The sequence below is a fragment of the Acinonyx jubatus genome, chromosome D3, assembly GCF_027475565.1.
Source record: "Acinonyx jubatus isolate Ajub_Pintada_27869175 chromosome D3, VMU_Ajub_asm_v1.0, whole genome shotgun sequence".
NCBI lineage: Eukaryota > Metazoa > Chordata > Mammalia > Carnivora > Felidae > Acinonyx > Acinonyx jubatus.
The window spans coordinates 19563960-19588695 of NC_069392.1; the positions used below are offsets into that span (position 1 = coordinate 19563960).

General features: G+C 38.7%; 1 protein-coding gene across 3 annotated transcripts in view; it reads right to left on the reverse strand.

Moving 5' to 3' along the window:
• The window catches only part of LOC106979700 (sodium/glucose cotransporter 1-like), a 57505-nt gene extending 40560 nt beyond the window's left edge, over positions 1-16945 (reverse strand). The window contains exons 1-4 of one of the 3 annotated variants that reach the window (XM_015077616.3): positions 16703-16945; positions 12400-12471; positions 7549-7653; positions 5958-6017 (exon numbers count right to left, since the gene is read on the reverse strand). In XM_015077616.3, coding sequence (XP_014933102.3) covers positions 5958-6017; positions 7549-7653; positions 12400-12471; positions 16703-16825 — 360 coding nt within the window. In that variant the 5' untranslated portion in view covers positions 16826-16945. The remainder of the gene's footprint in view (positions 1-5957; positions 6018-7548; positions 7654-12399; positions 12472-16702) is intronic. The other 2 variants (XM_053205484.1, XM_053205483.1) reach the window with 2 other exon arrangements.
• Between the last annotated feature and the right edge of the window lie 7791 nt (positions 16946-24736).

A 24736-nucleotide genomic window follows, 5' to 3' on the forward strand; every position in this document is an offset into this window, starting at 1 on the left:
GACAGAGCCCAACGTGGGGCTTGAACTCACGAACTGCAAGATCATGACCTGAGCTGAAGTATGACACTTAACCAACTGAGCCACCCAGGTGCCCCTAAAAATAAATAAACTTAAAACAAAAATTTTATTTTGAAGTCCCATATATCAATTTCCTCCTTTATGGTTTTAGGTTTTTTGTGTTCTGGTTGAGAAATCTTTCCCTACTTAATCACTTTATTCTTCTTTATTTTGTTTTGCAATAAGGTTTTTTTAAATTAGCTTTAGGTGTACAAATAATTATTTGATATTTGTATATATTTCATCTACATTTTTGAAGAGTACTTTTGCTGGATATGGAATTCATGGTTGACATATTTTTATTCCTTTCAGTATTTACATATGTCATCCTAATGTTTTCTGGCTTCCATTGTATCTGATCAGAAGTCATTCATTACCTGTATCATTTCCTCCCTGCATATAATGTATTTTCTTTTAGTTCTCTCAAAATGTCCTCTTTATCTTTACTTTTAGCAGTTTGACTATGATGTTAACCTAGGTGTAGCTTTGTGTTCATTGGTGTTTGTTAAGCTTTTTGCATGGAAAATTAACATTTTTCACCACACTTGGGATACTTTCTTATTATTTCTTCAAAAAATTTTTTTCTGCCTCTTTCTTGCTCTCCTTTCTGGGATACCAATTACATGTACATTGGACTACTTGATATTGTATCACAGGTCTCTGAGGCTTTGCTCCTTTTTCTTCAAATTTTTTTCCCTTCTGTTCTTTCTCTTGGGTAATTCTTATTGAATTCACTGATTCTCTCTTTTGTCATTTTGTTTGTGCTGTTGAGTTCCTCCTATGTATTTTTCATTTCAGCTAGTGTGCTTTTTAACTTTAGAATTTCCATTTGGTTCTCTTCTATAGTTTCAGTTTCTCTGTTGAGAGGCTCTATTTGTTCATTCATTAGTATCACATTTTCCTTTATTTCTTTGAACATATTTATAATAGTAGGTTCAAAGCCTTTTTTTGTTAAATCAACATCCGGGCCTGCTCATTTATTTACTGCTTTTTCTTCTGGAGTGTGGGTCACATTTATATTGCCATTTCTTTGTGTGTCTAATAATTCCTGGTTGCAGACTGGCCATCATAGATCATATGATGTAGCATTCCACAATCTGCTTTGTTCTTCTGAAGATTGCTGTTTCTTGTTGTTGTTGTTGTTATTGTTGTTGTTGTTGTTGTTGTTTTGTAGGCAATTAACTTACCTGGACTCAAACTGCAACATCTTTCATGTCATCCCACCTCCCACTCCTACACTGAAGTTTATAGCTGCTGATGTCTATGATTGTTTTTTCAGCTTCTAGCTGCTGCTAATTTAGCCTAGTCCTATAGAGGTTTTCTTTGCACTTGAGTAGTCTCACAGTCAGTCAAGGTTTCATGCAGAATTTATGCCAAGTTTATAAACTTTGATTTATACTCAAAGTTAATTCCCTCTTTGTCTCCCTTGTTTTTGATGCTCCCACAAAAGTTTCCTGTTGCTTTGTTAGCCCCCTGTTCTCTCCTCTGTTATGGGTAAGACTTGTTCTCCACTGCCTACATTGTGTGGGTTGGGGAATGTACTCAGTCCTAGGCACTGTAAAGTCACAGATCTCACACATATAGCTCTGTCTCTGTAAGATAGAGCTCCCTTTGGTTTCTGTCTTTTTTTTTTTTTTTTTTTTTTGGCTCCCTGGGTTCTCATGCATGCATCTGTACTTTGGTGGTCAGCCAGGGATCTGAGCTTTTTCTATCTTACTTTAAAATCCCCCTCTACCTCAAGGACATAAAGATATTCTATAGTTCCTTATAAAAATTCAAAATCTTTTGCCTTTCCTATTTAAGTCTTTAATCAATCTAAAATTATTTTTGTGTATAATAGGGATCCAATTTAATTTTTTTCATATGATAATCAATTGACCCTCCTTTACTCAGTGATCTGCAGTGCCATTGATGTCATAAACCAAGTCCATGTATATGAGTGTTCCTTAGTTATTTCTCTTTTCCACTTGTCAGTGTTTTAACTCTTGTGTCAATACCATACTGTCTTAATTACTATAGCTTTATAGTAAGTCTTGATATTTGAGGGCAAATCTTTATTATTTTTCGTTGATAGGAGTATCTTTGCTACTTTTATGCTTTTTTACATACATTTTCTTTTTTCCAGCTTTATGGATATATAATAACATACAACATTGTGTAAGTTTAAGGTGTACAACACAATTTGATATACATATACTTGCAAAATGATTATCACAGTAAGTGATATCTATATACTATACTTGCAAAGTGATTATCACAGTAAATATCTCCATCACCTCATATAATTACCTTTTTATTTAATGGTGAGAACTTTTAAGATTTACTCTCTTACAACTTCTAAGTATATAACACAGTATTGTTAATGATAGTTACCATACTACTTAAAAAAAATCCTTGTAGCCATTCTGTGCCTTTTGATTGGAGAATTTAATTCATTTATATTTAAAGTAATTATTGAAAGATAAGGACTTAAATGCTATCTTACTCATTGTTTTCTGGCAGTTTTGTAGTTCCCTTGTTATTTTCTTCCTCATACTGTCTTCCTTTGCAAATTGATGATTTTCCATGGAAGTATGCTTTCATTTCCTCCTATTTATCTTTTGTGTATCTACTGTAACTTTTTGCTTTTTTGTTACCATGGGGTTTACATAAAATGTCTCATAGATGTAATAGTCTATTTCAAGGTGATAAATTTGATCACATACAAAAACTGTACCTTTTACTCCCCATCTCAACATTTTATGTTTTGATGTTATAATTTCTTTGTATATTATGTATCCATTAACAAATAATTATAGCTATATTTTAATATTTTTATTTTTTATTATTTTTAAATGTTTATTTATTTTGAGAGAGATACAGAGAGCGTGAGCAGAGGAGGGACAGAGAGAGAGACACAGAATCCGAAGCACGTTCCAGGCTCTGAGCTGTCAGCACAGAGCCTGACATGGGGCTCCAACCCACAAACTGCAAGGTCATGCCCTGAGCCAAAGTTGGACACTTAATGTTCTGAGCCACCCAGGCACACCTAGTTATTTTTATTTTTTAATATTTATTTAGTTGAGAGAGAGAGCAAGCAAGTGGGGGAAAGGCAGAGGGAGAGGCAATCTTAAACAGGCTCTATGCCCAGCAAAGAGCCTGATGTGGGTCTCAGTCTCACGACTGTGAGATCATGACCTGAGCCAAAATCAAGAGTCAGATGCTTAACCAACTGAGCTATCCAGGTGCCCCTCTCCTTCATTTCTAAAGGATAACTTTACCAGGTAAAGTATACTTTGTTGGCAGGGTTTTTTCCCCATCACTTTAAATATATCATCCCACTCTTTCTTGGCCTGCAAGGCTTCTGCTAAGAAATCTGCAGATATCATTATGGAGGTTCCCATGTATGTGAAGACTTTTCTCTTGTTTAAAAATTTTTCACTTTGATTTTAGACACTTTCATTATAAGAAAAAGAATATAGTTTTAGGTTGAAATTTGGTGGGGGGACTCATAGGCTTTATGATCTTGGATATCCAAATCTCTTCCCAGATTTGGGAAGTTCTCAGCCATTATTTCTTAAAATAAGCTTTCTGTCCCTTTCTCCCTCTCTTGTCCCTCTGGGAGCCCCTGATGTGTATATTGTTTTTCTTAATGGTATCCCATAGTCTCATAGACTTTCTTAACTTTTTCATTGTTCCCCTTGAGTGAATTATTTCAAATGACCCGTCTTCTACTTCACAGATTCTTCTGCTGGATCCAGCCTGCTATTTATGTGATCTATTGCACTTTTCATTTCATTCATTGTATTCTCCAGCCCCAGAATTTGTTTCATTATTTTCATGATCTCTCTCTGCTAAACTTCTCATTTCCTCCATGTATTGTTTTCCTTATTTTATTGAATTGTCTTTCTGTATTTTCTTGTACCTCACCAAGCTTCTTTCAAACAACTATTTTGCATTCTTTATCAAACAAATCTCAGATCTCCATTTCTTTGGCATTGGTTACTAGAAAACTGTACTCCTCTGGTGGTGCCATGTTTCATTGATTTTTCATGTTCCTCAAAAAAAAATTTTTTTAGGTAGGTTCCATGCCCAGTGTGGAGCCCAATGTGGGGCTTGAACTCATGGCCCTGAGATCAAGACCCGAGCTGAGATCAAGATTTGTACACTAAACTGACTAAACCACCCAGATGGCCCCATGTTTCTCAAATTTTGTATTACTGTCTTTGAGGAAGCAGTCACCTCCACATCTTTACTGACTGGCTTTAGGAGAGAAATACCTTCTCTAAGCTCTGCTAGAAATTCCAAGGCTTTCTCAGACTTTTTCTATGGATATACCTGCTCCACATTTCTTGTTCCTTTTTGGGGGGAATCCTTTTTAAGATTATATGTCTTCTCTTGATCCTGCAAAGCCAGGCCAAGTTCTGACAGCCTCCCTTTGCTTGCTTTCCCTAGGGCAATGCTGAAGTTAGTGTGCTTTCCTCAATCCCACAGAGTCAGTATGGCTTTCTGTGAATGCTCACTAACTTTCTACAAAAAACACTTGCTCTTGCCACCATCAGGGATGCAGAAAGAGAGCTGGCCAGAGGGTGGAGGTGCATGTGGGTGAGGTGTGTGCCCTTGGGCCAATTGAGGGGATCTATAGGTGAGGAGACCCCAGCAGCTCACTGGCAGGCTTCCTGATAAGTCTGCAAAGTAATTAGTAGGATTCATGTTCCTCTGATCATGGCTGAGAGCCATGGCTGCTGTTCTCTCAGCCACTCCTCAGCCTCCTAGATGTGCAGCACACCTCCATATTCTGGATGGGATGAGAAACAAGTGGGTCCTCTTGGCAGACTTCTGCACAACTGGATTGCTGAGCACTTACTCCCATACTCTCAATTTCCCCTGTGGGAGAAATTTCAGGCTGAGAAGGTCTCTCTTGGCACTTAGCTGTGCCACCTTGGGGAAGGGGTGGGACATAGGTACACTGAAACTCCTCCTCTCACTCTCTTCATTACATCCAGTCTTCGATTTTCTTTTTTCCAACAGTGTGCTAGAACTTCTCTAGTGGAATTCTGGTCTTCCACAAAGGCCCTCTTATCTGTGGGTGATTACTAAATTGGTGTTCTTTGAGGGAAGATGGCAGAAAGCTCTTATTCCACCATGTTGATGATGTTATTCCACATATCTTCACAGATGTGCAGGCCAGATGGTCTCTGTTCCCTCTCAGCTGGTCACTGACATGTATTTATCCCCTTATCTCCTACATACATTTTATTATAATTTTTTTTAAGTTTATTTATTAATTTTTGAGAGAGGGAGAGAGAAAGCATGAGCATGAAGAGAGGAGAGGCAGAGAGAGAAGGAGAGAGGAAGAGAGAGGGAATTCCAAACAAGCTCTGCAATATCAGCATGGAGTCCGACATGGGGCTCAAATTCATGAACCATGAGATCATGACCTGAGCTGAAATCAAGAGTCGGACACTTAACCAACTAAACCACCCAGCTGTCCCCTACCTACATTTTAGAATCAGCATGTCAAGTTTCTAAAAAAATTCTGTTTGGAATCTCATTCCCAGCACAGACTAATTTGGAGAGAACTAACATTTTTAGGACATCGTCTTCTAGTAATTAACATAGTTGTTCGTTTCATTTATTTAGGTCTTATTTTTAGATAAAGTTTTCAAACGTTTTCTGTAAAAGCCCTAAAAAGTGAACCCTTGAATAAGGTCCAGAGGGAAACAGCAGGCAATTACCAGCATCTGTGTACCCAAGGCCGAGTGATGTTATTTCCGGCATTTCTCAGGGTTTAGGGAAGTCAATAAAACGATCAAAAGACTGAGAAGTTTAATTTGCCTCCAGGATATGTTTATGTACACATGAAATATTTGTAAGAAAAAATACTATAGAGAACAGAGTAACTGATAATGGCTACTCACCCCAGCCTTAATGTAAATAGGAGAAAATATCCAACCAAGAACACACAGCAGAAACGGAGCCTGAAACCAAGAAAAAGAATTACATTAGGGTTCCATGTAGGGCAAGCTCTTAAATGAGATGCAAGCTCAGTGACTTCTGTTTTGAGTCTAACAAATGTATCAGTACTGGGGAACCTTATAAACAACAGCCCAAGCACGCACCTTCTAGTACAATAAACTACTTACAGGCACTTGATCTGTGCCTATGAAAGAGTGCCTTCTTAATTTGGGGGGGGGGGGAGGGGGAGGGGGAGGCTTAACTGAGCCAGTTTTCAAGGTATTTATTTATTTATTTATTTATTTATTTATTTTTTCAATGTTTATTTATTTTTTGGACAGAGAGAGACCGAGCATGAACGGGGGAGGGGCAGAGAGAGAGGGAGACACAGAATTGGAAACAGGCTCCAGGCTCTGAGCCATCAGCCCAGAGCCTGACGCGGGGCTCGAACTCCCGGACCGGGAGATCTTGACCTGGCTGAAGTCGGACGCTTAACCGACTGCGCCACCCAGGCGCCCCTCAAGGTATTTATTTTTAATATTGTTTGTCTATTTCCAGAGAGGAACAAAGGTGGCTTATATATAGAAGATAGTTAAAAAAAAAAAAAAAAAAAAAAAAAGACCAGAAACCATTTAGAGAAATGAGGGAGAAACTCTACCAAAATTTCATACAAGTTATTGAAAATAAGTAATAAATTTGGCTCTGGCTTTCTTACAAAGAAGGGGTAAGGTAAGTTGAATTTATAAAGGAGATGCTAGTAAATTCTGAGAAGTAAATGGTGGTAAAGGCCAGGGCTTTTTGCTAGGCTTGAAATTGACTCTGCTAGAAGTATCCTTTATTTTTGTAGTCTATAAGGAGAAAGTAGGGAGCTTTCTGATTTACCCAGAAAAGTCAGATGGTTTATACAGAAATAAGTTAATAAGCCCAAGACTTATAAATTCACTTATATTTAGGCGAACAAATTCTATGTTCTACAACAAATATATCCCACAGATTAAATAAATAATCCATTTAATAGGTTTTATGGTTCAAACCTGGTATTCTTAGGAGGTCATTTAGGAATTTTGTAGTAATTAGTTGAATATCCTGAAGAGCACAGTTGAGCCCATTCTCAATACATACTTCAAATATACACATGCATATACATACACACATACATGTACATATAGACACATATATCTGTGTGTTTACACATATACACATATATATCTGTATGTATATCTACACATAAACATGTATGTACACATATATTTAAATGTTAATATGGTCTTTTCTCTTTTTCCTCCCTGGATGGTCTCCTAAAAGTTCTTTGTTCATTGTATTCCTACGGCCCTTGGGATGTAAACATTCTCTGTCTCTTCATTAACTTCATTAACTAAGAAGAATGAAAACTAGCACAATCATTTTGAAAATCAAAGACTTGGTTCTTTTCTGCTGTGACTTCTAAGAGGTCTTCAATATTTACCAGAGGTAGAAAGCAAGTTTTTATATTTAGGAGTTTTATTTGGACAATGATAAAGAGGGAGGTTAGTTGCTGCACAAGGTATTACTTACATTCCATTCAAAGGCCCCAATAGCAATCCCTGAAGTCGCTCCTATTCCAGCCAGGCCCATGAAGTGGCCACTGCCAATACTGGAGGCAAAAAGAGAAGCGCCTATCTGAAAATCAAAAGGTGATTACCTAGCAGAACTATCATTCCAACTCCAAGAATTCATTTTCACAAATGTAAACCGAATTTTCCATTTTCTCAAAAGGGATTATTCCCTGGGCAGAATTCCCATTTATGTTTCTTCTACACAAACACCATACCTACAAATTAGAAGCCAAGTGAGAAGAGAGAACATGAAAAAAGAATGGCCATTCTTACATTGCCCCATTTCACATGCTCTACCCACTTACTTGCAATTCCCTAATGCAGAAATATTAGCAGAGTGCAATTTCATCATTGTCTAAATAATTTAAAAATATCAATAATCTAACTGGTTGTAAGTGATTGGTTAAAATACTAAGGTGCATGAATATGATGAAATACAATGTAGCATACAGAAAGAATAAAGGAGCTTTTCATTAAACAATAAGGTAAGCAGTATGTATGATATAATCTCATTAAAATTTTATGTGTGCATCTTACACTTGCACAGATATATGCTTATATATGCATGGGAACGGTTCTGGATATATATATATATATATATACATATATATATATATGTATATATATATAACAAAATATTTCTGGAGTTATGGTTATAGAGATGGAATGAGGAGAAAATTTCAAGTTCTATACTTAGACTATAACTTTTGGGCTTTTTACAATCAACATCTGTTACTTTCAAAAGAAAAAATTCCTAGAGGTATTTAAATGAGCAAAATCCCTCCTAAACCAATAACAGCTTTTTAATTGAGTAGAGATAGCCACTCCATTCAAAACAAAAATCCAACTTTGATGCCTTTGACATGAGATAGATTTTAAACTAAATTATCAAGAGAGGTTGAAAATAATGAAGCCTTTTAGGTAAAAACAAACACCTCATCACTGACAATATTGACATAAGATAAAGTAGTATTCAAGATCAAAAGCATTAGGGGCCCCTGGGGGCTCAGTCAGTTAGGCATCCACTCTTGATTTTGGCTCAGATTCATGGGTTCAAGCCCCACGTCGGGCTCTGTGCTGGCGGTGCAGTCTGCTTGGGATTCTCTGTCTCTCTCTCTCTCTCTCTCTCTCTCTCTCCCTCTCTCTCTCTCTCTCTCCCTCCCCCCCTCTCTTTCTACCCCTCTTCATAAATAAACATAATAATAAAAAAATTTTTTTAAAGTAACTTTATAGTTACCTTATAGAACTACCTTTTACAAGGTAAAATGCACTAATAAGCCATCGTTGAGAACATACAGATATCAAATACCTTAACAGGGACAATTGTAAAGCAAAAAAGTCTTAGAAGTGGCACATAATAAATACTCAAATAATAGTAGTTATTTTTATTATTAAGAATGTTCACTACATTTACCATAATAGTTAAAAATTATATACAGTCTAATTTGCCCAATAATATGGTATTTAAATGGTGGAATGTCCACATGATATAACACTATGCAACTGTATATAAATATAAAATAAATCTACCTATCTATGTTTATACAGATGTTGGAAGTTGCTAGCATGTTATTAAATTAAAAGATAGCTTTAAAAGGCACCATTTGTTAATTTAATAACTACTAATAAATGTCCATTGCCAACTATGCCCAGGCACTGTTCTAGGTATTAGGGATACATTAGTGAGTAAACTAGACAAAAATCCCTACTCTCATGAAGCCAACATTCTTTTGGGAAAAAGAGAATAAACAAAATAAATTAGAAGATTATTTTATAGCATGATAGTAATAAATACTATAGAGGAAAAAAAAACTGGAGAGGTGGATAGGAAGTACTGGGAAATTGGGTGGTCAGGGTAGACTGTCTGAGAGAAGAGTTGAAGAAGACCAGAAGAGGTGGGGGCATAAGCCATAGGGATTCTGGGGAGAGTGCTCCAGCCAGAGAAAGCATCAGGGGCAAAGGCCCCTGAGGCAGAGACACAGCTGGGTTGTTCAAGGACACTGGCTGGAGATGGGGAACAGGCATCCTGGGAGGCAAGGTCAGAGAGGTAACGAGGTACAGGACATCTGTGCCCTACTACAGGCCACTGTAAGGGGCTGGACTTTCATTTTAGGTGACATAGGCACCCCAACAGGGTTTTAAGCAGAAAAGTGACATGGTCTGACTTGAGTTTTAATAGGCTCTCTTTAGCTGCTCTGTTGAGATTGCATATAGAAGAGCCAAGGTAGAAGGAGGGAGCTCAACAAGCTGTTATACTTAATCCAGGTGAGAGACAATAGCAGCATGGACCTGGAGGCAGAGTTGATGGGAAGTGGTCAGATTTGAAAGATATTTTTTAGATCGAGTCGCAGGATTTCCTAATAGATGGGACGTTGGGTACAAGAGAAACTAAAGCATCTAACAAGACTCCATGTTTGTTAACCAGAGCAACCAGAAGATGGAGTTGCTATTCAGGAGAAAAGAAAGGTGGTGAGAGAAGCAGATTTGCTGAGGGAAGTCCAGGGCTCCCTTTGGGGCTTGTTCAGTTTGAGATACCTGATAGACCTCTCAAGTGCAGTGTCAAACAGTACAGGTGTCATGTGTGAGTCTGGAGTTCACATGAGAGACCTGTGATTTGTTAGCATGTAACTGGTATTCAATGCCATGAGCTAGACGAGTTGCCAAGTATTTGAGTGTGATTGGAGAGAAGCAGTCAGGCGTGGGCCCTGGGGACTTCCAGTGTTAAGAAGCAAGGGAGATGGGGGAAAACCAGCTGGGGAGACTGACCATGAGCAGCGGGGGAGGCAGCTGGAAAGGAGGAGAGCAAGGCGACAAAACAGGGAGGGAGGGAGGAAGGACTAAGAGCCTCAGAGTTTCACCACTGCCAAGCCAGCTTAGATGAGCACTGAGAACTGGGCACAAGAATAAGCCATGTACAATTTAAAAAAAAAAAAAAGGAGAGAAAGAAAAGTCAGTCACATGGAGGGCCTCAACAAGAGCAGCTGATACCCATCAGGTATCTGCTAATAAGAATATAAAACAAAAAAGATAGCCAGAGTGGCAAAAATCATTCTTTTAGTTTCCTTTACTAATACCATAAAATATTTTGTTCATGAAGCAATAACCCTAACAATGAAAAGAGAAGCCACAGCAAAGAAATTAATAAATCATAACATACATAAACATTGGGAGGGCAAAGCATGTTACTGTCTCTTGGAAACCGTTAGAAGTGTCAGTTTTATGAGGCAATATGGGAAGAAGATTGTCATTTCTCTAGGTACAGAAAACATGACTACAGGTCTAAGTGGCTCAGGCAAAAGACTGGGGGCCTCACAGCCCAGGAAGAGGCTGTGTTGCTGGAATCCTCTGCAGAAAAATAAACTAAGGTAGGAGGCCCATTGCAAACATTTTTTTTGCTGCATTCAATCTCTTTCTAAAGCAGGTTTACCAAAAAAAAGAAGATTCAAGTATAATTCAGAGAGTTAAATGCCAGGAAAATGCTTTTCCCCAAATCTCCCAGCTAAGAGGCAAAGCCATTTCTGCTAGGTTGTTGGATCCATCCGAGTAAGTGTACTTTCCTTTTCCCTTTGAATAAAGGCAATTTCTCCTTCTGAGACAAGATTTCTCTCTTTGAAGTGCTACCCCAGTGTGAAAAAACAATCTTTGCCGTAAGACTGGTTAACATTTGAGGGCAAAGAATATTAATGAGTAAGGGCCTGCTTCTTATATAATTCTCTAAATGTACCTTACATTCCTGTGCTGGAAATGCATGTACATTTTTACATGTACATGTACATTTTACAGTTAATTTTTTTTAATGTTTGTTTATTTTTGAGAGAGAGTGTGTGAGGTGGGAAAGGGCAGACAGACAGGGAGACACAGAATCCAAAGCAGGCTTCAGGCTCTGAGCTGTCAGCACAGAGCCCCACGCAGGGCTTGAATTCATGAGCTATGAGATCACAACCTGAGCTGAAGTTGGACACTTAACTGACTGAGCCACCCAGGCACCCCTATTTTTACATAATAAGTTATAAAGCAGCGCTGGCTCAGGCTTGCCTTGGGTCCTAGGAGGTTGGGCCCTTCTGGTGACCCACATCTTCCTCCTCCCTGGGGCACTCCTACCCACTCTATCCTGGGTACAGGGTCATGGACAGGCAGCTGCTTCTTCTGCTGTGGGGGTTTTGAGGCACTCCTCTTGGATAGAATCACTTTGAATAATGAATAATACATAAAAGACAAGAAATGGTTTCTACCCTGCCTCCCTCCATCTAGCATCATGCTGTTCCATACCCAAGCTTTGGTATATGCTGTTCCTTCTGCCTGGGATGCCCTCACACTCTACCTGTAAACACCTACTCCACCTCCAAATCCTGCTCAGATAACCCTACCTCTAGAAGACCTTTCCCATCTTGTACCCCCTCCACCCAGCAAGCCTGAGTTAACCTTTCATCAGTATCTAGCCTGTGCACCTCCCACCAGACTCACTGCTGTCCTGCACTGTAATGTGATGCAATTTTCTGGATACACATATAACTCCCTTTCTAGATTGTGGGCTTCCAGCAGGCAAGACTGTCTATTCCCCACCTGTGTCCTGGAACCTAGAACAATGCTTTGTACATACCAGGCACCTAATAAATGGTTAGTGAATTAAACTGAGTTGAATGAAAACATTTTGGTAAGAAACTACTTACGAGTTAAGCAAACTCTAATGAAATGACTTTCCCAATTTAGCAACTTCAAATTATTTTGGGTATAAGATATCTACATTAAAGTAACAGACAAGTTAACATGTGGCCGCCTAAGCGGATTGCCACATGCAAACCTTACTCACCGGCCACCATGCTAGATTGCGGCCAGCCAGGAAGAAGTCGTCTACTGTCCCACGACTGCTTGACAGGATAGCCTTAAAAACAAATGAACAATAGAAATACAAGAAACAAACTGCTCCAAAGACACAGATCTCTCAAACGATCACCTTCACTTATGCATAAATCTCTTTAGCAGAGACCCCCCAAATCCATTTTCCCTTTCTTTCTTTTTAGGAATAGAAGCCCCTACTCACTGGGTTATTCTGGCCACCCAGCAGGAGACTACAGTCTCTTCTAGCTCTGGTTGTGTGGACATCTCCATTTCTCTACACTTCTGAGAAATTAATATTGCTTTATTTTTTTCCCCAACTAGTTAACCAGTGTCATAGCTTCTAGCAGAGTCTGGGACATGAGTGGTTAGTGAATGTATGGATCAGTGAGGAATGGCAAACCTGAACATGTGCCCAGCTTCTTCCAGAACAGCTGTCACTCTGCCATTATTACGGTGTCCTTCCAACACATCCAAGTCCTCTCTACTCAGGCTCCCCAGCTCTGATTCCCAGACTCTGATGTGGCCAAAAGACAATCCTGGGGATTTTCTGGAATGCCTAGGACTGGCATGACCTAAGGATGACAGCTGATTGACAGAAATATGTTTCTGTGGGAAGAGTGAACTTAAAAACTGCCGTCTGAGGGATGCCTGGGTGGCTCAGTTGGTCAAGCGTCTTGACTCTTGATTTCAGCTCAGGCCATGATCTCACAGTTCCTAGGATCGAGTCCTGCTGGGCATGGAGCCTGCTTGGAATTCTCTCTCTCTCCCTCTCTCTCTGCCCCTCCCCTGCTTTCTCTCTCTCTCAAAATAAATAAATAAACATTTAAAAAAATCCTGCCATCTGAGGTATCTATATTATAATGCAATTTCCTCACATCATAAAGCCTCAAACCAAAGAAACAACTCTCCAAATCAGACACATTAGGTTAGTCTCACCTCATCTAGTCACTAAATATTTACCAAGGGCCTACTACGTGCAGAGCTGAACTTTTTAAGGAAAGCATCAGCTGGGAAACTTTTAAAAGGACTTAAAAAAATTCATTTGTTCTCAGAATAAAAGCATCCTCACTTTCCACAAAGAGAGGACCAGACAGTACGAAAAGCAGATCCTGGGGAGAAGGTGGCTTAAGTGCCTGTCCCTGCTCTCTTCTTGGAATAATAACACCACCACAGCAGCCGGGCTGGTGGGGGAAGAAGATACAACCAACTCTTTCTCAAAGATCTCTGGGCTGAGACTGATAAAAAGAGAAAAACAAAAACAAAAAAAAAAGTGTAAGTTTTTTCCCTTTACCATCCTATAAGAGCCAAGACACTAGCAGCAAAGACTGATTTCTCAGTTCCCTGGGGGACTCAGCAGACAGGAGTTGATGAATGCTTTCAGAAAGAAGTCCCATCTGTGTGAATGTGGGCAATTTGGTTCAGCAAGAAAAGGGTGGTTTAATAACTGGAAGAAAATAAAGCTAGATTCATCCATTGAATCATACATAAAAATAATTTTCAGATGTTCTAGAGATTTAAATATGAAAAAACTATAAACTATTAGAAGAAAATTTGGGATAATATTTGTACAAATTTGGAATGGGAGAAAACTTTCCTAAGAAAATAGGAAATCTAGAAGATGCAAAGGAAAAGAGAGATAGTTGACTTCTTCAAGGTGAACAAAAACTCAAATGACAGAAAGACACCATTAATAGTTTAGACCAGTGGCTCTCAACCAGAGATGATTTTTTTCCCCAACCACTCAGGGGATATTTGGCAGTGTCTGGTTACGTTTTTGGTTATGAATGGGCAGGCATCAAGGATACTTCTAAGCATCCTATTATGCACAGGACAGATACCCACAATGAATTATCTGGTCCCAAATATCAGTAGTAAACACTGGTTTGGACAAATGACAGCTTGGGGAAAACAGATGAGCAAGTCAAATGACAAAGAAGTTGATAAAAGCAAACAACACAGATAAAAAATGGCAAATAAAAAGATGCTCAACCTCACTAGGAGTCTAGGAAGTACAAATTAAAGCTACAAAGACATACCACTGTCCACCCATCAGGCTGGCAAAACACACACACACACACACACACACACACACACACACACACACACAGTAATGAGCAAGTCTTGGGGGAAAGAGCATGATCATATCCTGCTTGTGAAAAATGTAAATCTCAACAAGCTCTGGAGATTAGCATTTAGTAATATCTACTAAAATTTCAAATAAATGTATACTTCTGACCCAGCACTTCCAATTTTGGGAATCCATGCTACACAGATGAAAAGTACCAACACAACAATACCTGGCATCAAAACCAAGACCTGGCAACAATCTAAGTGTAGATTAGTAGGGAAGAGCTGGATAGTATCTATTTGTGGGACTACTAGGCAGTTAATAACAACATAAGCTGTATCTCTATCCATTGACCTAAAGGATTCTCTCCACATATAGTAAGTGGGGGAAAAGGCAGGCTGCAGAGTAATGTGTATGATACGATCACATCTTCTATAAAGACAAAACACAAAATTCTACGTGTGTCTGCATGTTTGGATAAGCACTGAGAAAGGGGAGGGATACATGACCCATGGTTATCTCAGAGGGATGGGAATGGATGGGGGAAGAATAGTAACTTATTCTTTATTTATGCATCTTTTCGCTCTTACAATGAGCATGTTAATATTTTCCTAATTAAAAACAATATAAGATTATCCAAAAGAACAAATGGAAAGATAATACAAAGAAGGGAAAAGATCAGAGCATTCTGGATAACTATGTATGTTTTATGGCTCCCAGAACAGAAGGAACAGCAGGTTTCTTTAGGAAATGACCAGATGGCTTACCAGTCCTCTGACCTTGGCCAGACTTAGGCCCCAAGTGAGTCTGGGACAAAACTGGGTGGGGGCTTCCCAATTCAATGAGAGCACTAGAAGAAGGATCCAAAAATAAGTACTCATTATTCAGAGACCCTATGTCTTTGGGTACTTAGAAGGATGTTTCTCATAACTGAGGCCAATTAAAAAAAAATCTTCAGTTTGAATGATCTGGATAAACACCCCAGATTTCTCCTTTATGTTTGGAATAAAGGGCCTATATTTTCTCTTCTGGTACAAAATTCTCTTAATAGGATGGAGACCATGTCTCCATTACTCTATCTGCTTACTAGCAGCATAGTGACTTAGTGTAAGCCCTCAAAAAGAGTGTCCAGTGATCGTATTTTGAAAGGCACAGTAAGATTCTGCACAGTAAGATCCTGCTCATAACCTGGTGAAGTGTCCCAAAGTAAAGGTCACATGGGCATGAAAGCTTCAGCTGGGTGGGGGCCACCCAGAATGAAAACTCTCCCATTGGTTTAGTGAATGGTGGCAGTCACCAGATACTCCTGCTTGGTGAAGCAGGCCAGGCAGAGGCTTCTGATGGTTAACAACTTATCGGAGGGGTGACACCATGACACCAACCAAAGCTGTCATGCCCATCTGATCTTTCGCTGGAATGCAGGCCTGTCCCAGGGTAGCATGGTTAAAAGACACCTTTTTGAGTGCTTACGTACTAAGCTCTAGTGGGCAGATGGCAATAAAGGAGACATGGTCTCCACCCTCTTAAAAGAAGCTTGTACGAAGAAATAAGCTTTTTATTCAGATTTAAAGAGAACACTTAGAGCCCTAAGTTACTAGTGACCTTTGAGATTTTGCTAGCAAGGCAAAGGGATTAAGATCATGAGTCAGATCAGACAGCTCTAGGTTCAAATCTGGACCCAATTGTTCCCTGGTTACTTAAATTCTTTGAGCCTTGGTTTCCTAAACTGGGGAATTAGTGGGAATGACAGTATGTTATTCACAGCAGGGTTGTGAGGACATGAACTTGAAGCACTCACAGCAGACCTGTCACTTAAAGGCCTAATCAGAGATAGCTGTCATTATTATCATCATCATGATCTTAACAGCGCCTGCTTATCAAACACCTCTCAGGTTCCAGGCAGCTAGCATGGGGGAGGGATTTGAGCCTGCTCATTTATTTGGGTGGGGGGGGGGGGGAACACGTGCGATTAATCAATATGGCTCCATTACTGAGGATTTGCATTTATTTACCTTTGGCTGGAGGGTAGGAAGTAGGTAGAAACAGGGAGAGTGGAGAGGTCTCCACCGGCCAACAAGGGCTGTGCATAGGCTGGGGCAGGATACTGGGGCGGGATGCAAGGTCGGGGACCAGGTGACTGGCAGGGAGTGGGTCAAACCCAGCCTGGGGTCCAGGGCCCCGCCTTCCCCTCCGGGCCCCGACGTACCCACAGCCCGATGCCCAGGACCAACAGGAAGTACAAAACCATCACCAGGATGTCTAGGGCGCTAGTGACGCCGAAGCCCAAAGCATTCCAGCTAGAGATGTCGCCATACCACGAAAAGCTCATGGTGGCGCTTCTGGGCCAGGTGAGTAGTGCGGGCTATCAGAGGAGGCGGCAACGGCTCTCACTTTGGCTTCGGTTTTGGCTTTGGCTGTGGCTCCGCCACCGTAGTGCGTCACGGGAAGGGTCGCGGGGCAGCCTGGGAGTTACCTGCAGGCCTCGCGGCCCAGCGGGGCCAAGTCCCCTCCTCCCCCCTCCCCCCACCCTCCCAGGTTGGGGATCCCGCCTTCCTTAGGGGTTGGTCTATTTAGTGAGAAAACGAAAAGACTTTCCTCACTGCTGTACCAGGTACAACACCCCCCCCCCCCCCACCCCTCCATTCCCCTGGGTGCGCTGCACTTCTGGAACTTAGACTTCGAGTTGGGCTGGACTGGGCCAAGCGTGAGTTAACAGGGGCAGGATCAGTCGCTGTGCATCTTTCTGAGCCATCCTTGGGGCCTGCAGCAAAGTGAGAAGCCCGTGATACTGCCATTGTCTTTATTTTTGCGTTAATTTGGATTTAGTAAAACAATTACATTAGGATATTATTTCTCGAGTCCTGACTTTTTCGATGCCCCCTTAAATTTTGCACCAAGGAAAATGCTTCACTCGCCTCACCCTAGTCAGGGTCCTACTTGGGCCAACCGATTTCAGAGGGGCCCCAGGTTTTTGCAATTTGATCTTTCGCTGGTGATGTGAGCATTTTTAGTCTGGGCCAAGCGTTACTCTCCTTGATGTTTCTGCCAAAGATGTTTTTCTGCTAAATTGTACTTTTTGAAATTTTGGTTAATAATACTAACAACAAAAAATACTAGTAACAATAATAATAGCTAACATAATAGTTCTTGCTAGATTTCCTTCTTTGCACACTCATTTGATTCTCACAATAAGCAGGTTGAAGTTATGACCACAAGGATGGGGGGCTGCCGGGGGGCGGTTGCTTATACTGGCTGGTAGCCATTTAGAGGTCTATGATCACGGCCTCCTGAGCAGAATTCTTAATCCTAGTTCAGTGCTGTTCAAAAGAAATATACTATGAATCACAGATGTTATTTAATTTTTTTCCAGCTTTATTAAGGTATGATTGACAAATAAAAATTGTGTGTATTTAAGATGTAGGTGATGTTTTGACAAATTATCATAATCTAACATATCAATCACTTCCCATCATTACCATTTCGTGTGTGTGTGTGTGTGTGTGTGTGTGTGTGTGTGGTAAGAACACTTGAGATCTACTCTGTTAGCAAATTTCAAGTATGCAGTACATTATAATTGACTGTAGTCACCATGTCATACACTAGGTCTCTTGAATTCATTCATTTTATAACTGCAAATTTGTACCCTTTGATTAATATCTCCCCTTTCCCCCCAGGCCCACCCTCACTTCTGGTAACCACCATTCTGTCTCTGTGAGTTTGACTTTTATTATTGTTATTTTTTTAGATTTCACGTATAGGTGAGATCATATAATGTCTTTCTGTGCCTAGTTTATTTCACTCAGCATAATGTCTTCCAGGTTTATCCATGCTATTGCAAATGGCAAGATTTTCTTCTTTTGTGAGGCTGAATAATATTCCATTATGTCCATATATATCACATTTTCTTTACTCATTCATCTGCCCCTGGATGCTTAGGTTGCTTCCATATCTTGGCTACTGTATAACGCTGCAGTGAACATGGGGGTGCAGGTATCTCTTTGAGATAGTGACTTTATTTCCTTTGGATACATACCCAGAAGTGGGATTGCTGAATCATGTAATAGTCTTTTTTAATGTTTTGAGGAACCTCTATGCTCTTTTCCATAGAGGCTGTGCCAATTTACATTCTCACTAATATTTTTTCCCTTTTCTCTACATCTTTGCCAGTATTTGTTATCTCTTGTCTTTTTGATAATAGCCATCCTACCAAGTGTGAGGTGATATCTCATTGTGGTTTTGATTTATATTTACTTGATGATGAATGATGTTGAGCATCTTTTCATATGCCTGTTGGTCATTTGTATGTCTTCTTTGGAAAAGTCTCTATTCAGGGTCTTTGCCCACCATTTAACTGGTTGTTTTTGTGATATTGAGTTGTACGGGTTCCTTATGTATTTTGGATATTAATCCCTTATCAGATATAGGTATACCTTTGGAGATCTTGAGGTTCAGTTCCAGACAACTGCAATAAAGTGAAAATTGCAATAAAGTGAGTCAAATGAATGGTTTGGTTTTCCAGTGCATATAAAAGTTATGTTTACAGCATATTGTAGTCTATTAAGTATGCAATAGCATTATATCTAAAAAAATGCACATAATAAAAAATACTTCTGGCTAAATAATGCTAACCAACATCTGAGCTTTCAGCAAGTCATAATCATAATCACACATCACCATAACAAATATAATAATAATGAGAAAGTTTGAAATATTGTGAGAATTACCAAAATGTGGCACAGAGACATGAAGTGCACAAATACTTTTGGAAAAATGGTGTTAATGGACTTGTTCAACTCAGAGTTTCCACAACCTTCACCTTGTAAAAAAAGTGTGCAAGAAAGTGGAGTGCAATAAAATGAGGTCTGCCTGTATTGAGTTTGTAAATATTTTCTGCCATTCTGTAGGCTTTTTCATATTGTTGATTGTTTCCTTGGCTGTGTCCCAGATATAATTTTAAATTTTCTAGTAGCCACATTAAAAAAAAGTAAAAGAAACAGGTGAAATTAGCTTAAATAATATATTTTGTTTAACCCATTATATTCAAAATATAACCATTTCAATGTAATTAATGTCAACATGGTTGAGATATTTTATATTCTTTTTTCCACATTAAGTCTTCAAAATCTGGTATATATTTTACACTTACAGCACATCTCAGTTCACATGCTAACTTTTCACCAGAAGTATTTGATCTATATTTAGATTTAATAAAAATTTTAAACTGTTTATTTATTTATTTCTGAGAGCGGGGAGGTGCAGAGAGGGAGAGAGAGAATCCCAAGCAGGTCCCATGCTGTCAGTGCAGAGCCCAACTTGGGGCTTGATCTAATGAACTGTGAGATCATGACCTGAGCTGAAATCAAGAGTTGGATGCTTAACTGACTGAGTCACCCAGGTGTCCCTAGGTTTAAGAAAATTTACCTTTGAAAAAGTAAATTCACATACCAAGTTGTTCTACATATACTTAAAAGTTTTCCAGTAACTGAACTAAGTACCCAAATTTCAAACAGTTTGTCATTAACTTACAAACTGTTTCATCTTTTTGTGAGAATTTATTTGACTTGGAAGCAAAAGCATATCCTTTTCAAAACTACAACTGTCCAAGTTAATTCACTAGCTCTGTTGTCAACGCAATATTATTAACAATGAATTCAAAGAGGCATTACATAGTTTGAAAAACATTTCTAAACTGATCAATAACACAAAGCATTCTTCAAATTTTTCTTGTAGTTTTTGCTGCCAATTACAGAACAGCCAGTTGACAATTAAAATCTTTGACATATTGAGTCATGTTAGGAGAATGCATAAGATCATTATTACTGATCTGTGTTGTAAAGTCCCAATTTCAACATAAATTTTTATACTTGGCTAGCTATATTACAAATAAGTTTTTCCCTTCTTTGACTATTCAAATTTGGCCAGTTCATACATAGTACACGTTAGTGAAAGGATGGGTACAGACTGCCAGTTTTTGTCTTTGATTATTGGATATTTAACAATAATATCAAGGAAATCTTGAATTGCAGTTGACATTACAGTAATTGTGAGGTTTTCAAGACTTACCCAATGAGCATTGGCAAAAGCACAACTTCATTAAATTCATTGCCTTCTATTTCTTTGAACAGTTCTATAAAATGATTATTCATATTATTCGCACATATATATTAAATGATCTTCAGAATTGTATCCATCCATGACACTTTCCCTAGAGTCTGCTATAAAAACTAAGCGCAAGTTTTTTTTTTTTTAAGTATTTATTTATTTTTTGGGGGAGGGCGCAGGCAGAGGAGGGGCAGAGAGAAGAGGACAGAGGATCCAAAGCCTGTGCTGACAGGCTGACAGCAGTGAGCCCGATGTGGGGCTTGAACTCATGAACCACGAGATCATGACCTGAGCCAAAATTGGATGCTCAACTGACTGAGCCACCCAGGTGCTCTAGTTATGTTATTTCAGTGGTTGTTTTAGAGCTTATAATATATATCTTTAACTTAACCCAAGTGATATTATTTCACCTCATATATAAGAACTTTACAGTTGTATGCTTCCATTTCTCCTCTCCAGTCTTTGTGATATTGTCATACCTTGTACTTTCTATTTGTTATAAATTTTAAATTATACACCTTATTTCTTTTTAAAATGGTTTGTTATCCTTAAAAGAGATTTAAATAATAATTTAAAAATCTTTATATTTACTCACACCATTACCATTTCTGGCACTCTTCATTCCTTTGTGTAGATCCAGACTTCCAGCTTGTGTCATTTTTCTTTTGCTCGAGTGATTTCCTGTAACATCTCTTGTGTGCAAGTCTGCTGGTGATACATTCTTTCAGCTTTTATATGTCTGAAAAATCTTTAGTTAGCCATCTTTTTGAAAGATATTTTTACTAAGTGAATTCCAGGAGGATACTTTTTTCTCTCAGTGCTTTTAAGATCTTGCTCTACCATCTTCTAGATTCATTAATTTTGATGAGAAATTTGCTGTCATCCTTGTTTCTCTGTACATAATGTGTATTTTTTCCTCTGGCCACTTGCAAGATTTTCTCTTAAAGGAGTTGGTTTAACAAATGTGATGATTAAGATGTGCCTTGTTAGGGTTTTCTTTATGTTTTTGTGATTATGTTTGTTGAATTTCTTACATGTGTTGGCATATAGTTTTCATCAAATTAAGAAAACTTTCTGTCATTTTTTTCAAATGCCTCCCTTCTCTTTCAGAGGCTCCAAGGACATGCATATTACATCACTTGAAGTTATCCCCCATGTTACTGAGGTTCTGTTTATTTTTCAATCCAAATTCAATTCCAAATTTCAATTCTTTTCTTCTGTAATTTCTAATCTATCATTGATCTCATTTTCATCACAGATGTAGTTCTTGAACTTTAGCTATAAAAAAAACTTTTCCATATATTTACCTAACATATTTGATCTTTCCTGAAGCTTCTTGCACGTGTAAAATGGCATTATAACAGCTGCTGTGGGGACACCTAGGTGGCTCAGTTGGTTAAGGGTCCGACTTCGGCTCAGGTCATGATCTCAGTTTGTGGGTTCAAGCTCTGAGTTGGGCTCTGTGGTGTGTGGAGTCTGCTTGGGATTCTCTCTCCCTTTTTCTCTGCCCCTCCCCTGCTCACGCTCTTTCTTTCTCTCAAAATAAATAAATAAACTTAAAAAAAATTGCTGTAATGTCCTTGTCTATTCATTTATTATCTATGTCAATTCTGGGTCAGTTTTGATTAGTTGATTTTCCCCTGATTATGGATCATGTTTTCCCTCTTCTTTGCATGCCCGGTCATTTGTGGTTGAATGCCAGACATTGTGAATCGTATTTTGTTGGGTGCTAGATATTTTTGTACTCCTACAAACATTATTGAGTTTTGTTCTGGTGTGTGGTTAAATTACTTGGAAACAGCTTAATCAATTCCAGACTTGCTCTTGAGATTTTTTTTTTTTTTCCAGGTGAGATCACAGGAGTGTTAAGGCTAATTCCCTGCTACTCAGGCAAACTCTTCTGAGTACTCCACCCAAGCTTTATAATTCTGAGGTTTTTCATGCTCACTGGTGAGAACAGGCATTATTTTCAGCCCTGAATTTTCTCTGGGTATTGGTCTCTCTAATTGTTTTTGGTAGGTTTTCCTTGGCCTCAGGTAGTTTCCTCAAAGGCTTACACTGATCACCACTTAGTTGAATACTTGAGGGTGACCCTCTGAAGATTTGCCAAATTTTCTTCTGTTCAGGACTCTCTTTTCTGACACTCTGCCCTATGAACTCCAGCTGCTTTGGATCCTGGAGCATCTTTATATCTCTTTAACTCAGGAGGACCACTGGGGTCTGCCTGTATTCTCCCCACTCAGCGTGGAAACTCTCTCCAGAGAGTAATCTGGGGGCAATTGCAGGGCTCACCTTGTTTGTTTCTCATTCCTTCTTTCATTGCCTGATGTCCAGTGATTCAACAACCATTTTTTCATGTATTTTGCTTCATTTTTTCCCCATTGTTTCATGCAGGGGAGTAAATCTGGTTCCTACTACTATATATTGGCCAGAATATCCTTTCCTTAAAAAAAGTACCCAGATTTATTGAGATACAATTCACATACCATACATTCCAAATATTTAAAGTGTTCAATTTGGTGGTTTTTTGTATACTCACAACTCACAGAGTTGTACAAATATAACTACAATCAATTTTAGAACATTTTAATCATCCCAGAAAGAAACCCCATACACTTTAGCTGTTACCCCATCTTCACTAATTCACCCATTCCATCCCAGACCTAGATTTGCACATTCTAGACATTTCATGTAAATAGAACCATACAATATGTAGCCTTTGGTGTCTGGCTTTTTTATACTTAGTAGAATGTTTTCAAGTTCGTGAAAATGTTCTAAAATTGATAAAATATTCTAAAATTCCTAACTTTGGGCTATTATAACTAATACTGTTTTGAACATACATGTATATGTTTCTGTGTAGACACATGGTTTCCTTTCTCTTTGGTATATGCCTAGGAGTGGAATTGCTGGGTCATATCATAACTCTGTGTTTTGCTTTCTGAGGGAATGCCAGACTGTTTTCCTGTGTTGCTGCATCAGGGTTGTTCCCACCAGTGACATGTGAGGGTTCTGATTACTCCGCATCCTCACCAGCACTTTTATTATTTACCTTTTTGATTATAGCCATCCAAATATGTTTGAAGTAGTATCTCATTGCAGTTTTAATCTAATATAAATTAAATGACTAATCATGTTGAACATATTTTCATTTGGTTATTGGCTATTTGTATATCTTTCATGGAGAAATGTCTATTTGGGTCTTTTGTACATTTTTTTTAGTTGGGATGCCTTTTTATTGTTGAGTTGTAAGAGTTCTCTATGTATTCTGGACACAAGTCCCTTATGATTTGTGAATATTTTTCCCATTCTGTGACTTGTCTTTTCATTTTCTTGATGGTATCTCTGAAGCACAGAAGTTTTTAGTTTTGATGAATTCCAGTTTATGTATTGTTTTTATTTGTTGTTCATGCTTTTGGTATTATATCTGAGAGATCATTTGCCTAATCCAAAGTCATAAAGATTTACCCATATGTTTTCTTTTAAGAGTGTTATAGTTTTAGCTCTTACATCTAGACTTTTGATCTATTTTGAATTAATTTTCCTAAATGGGGTGAGGTAGGGGTCCAATGTAATTCTTTTACATGTGGATATAGTTTTCCCATCACCATTTGTTGAGAAAACTATTCTTTCCCCATTGAATGGTCTTGGCACCCTTATCAAAAATCAACTGAGCATTGAAATATGGTTTTATTTCTAGACTCTTAATTATGTTCCACTGATCTATATATGTATCTCTCTGTTACCACCACATTGTCTTGATTATTATTGATGAGGGATTGTAAGGCAATCTGTCACCCTGCAAACAAACCTGCTCCCCCACCCCAGGTGGGATATGTGTGATATTCCTCAGGCACTTCTGGCTGCCCAAGAACAAAGGAAAGGACAGAAAACAAATGGTTAAACTGATAGAGTCTCCCAGTTTGCAAATATCTTACTAAAATTATAAGAAAAGGGCAGTCTTATCAATAGCCTAATCTCCAGGAACTCCTTACACTCTTGATAATGCTTTGCTAGAAGGAAAAACAACCTTAGCTTGACAACAGCCAGGTCCTGTAACCTGTAAGTCATTTTTAGCATACGGAAATCCCTTTAAAAAATTTCCTCTTGACTTATCTCCCGCAACTCCATAGTATAT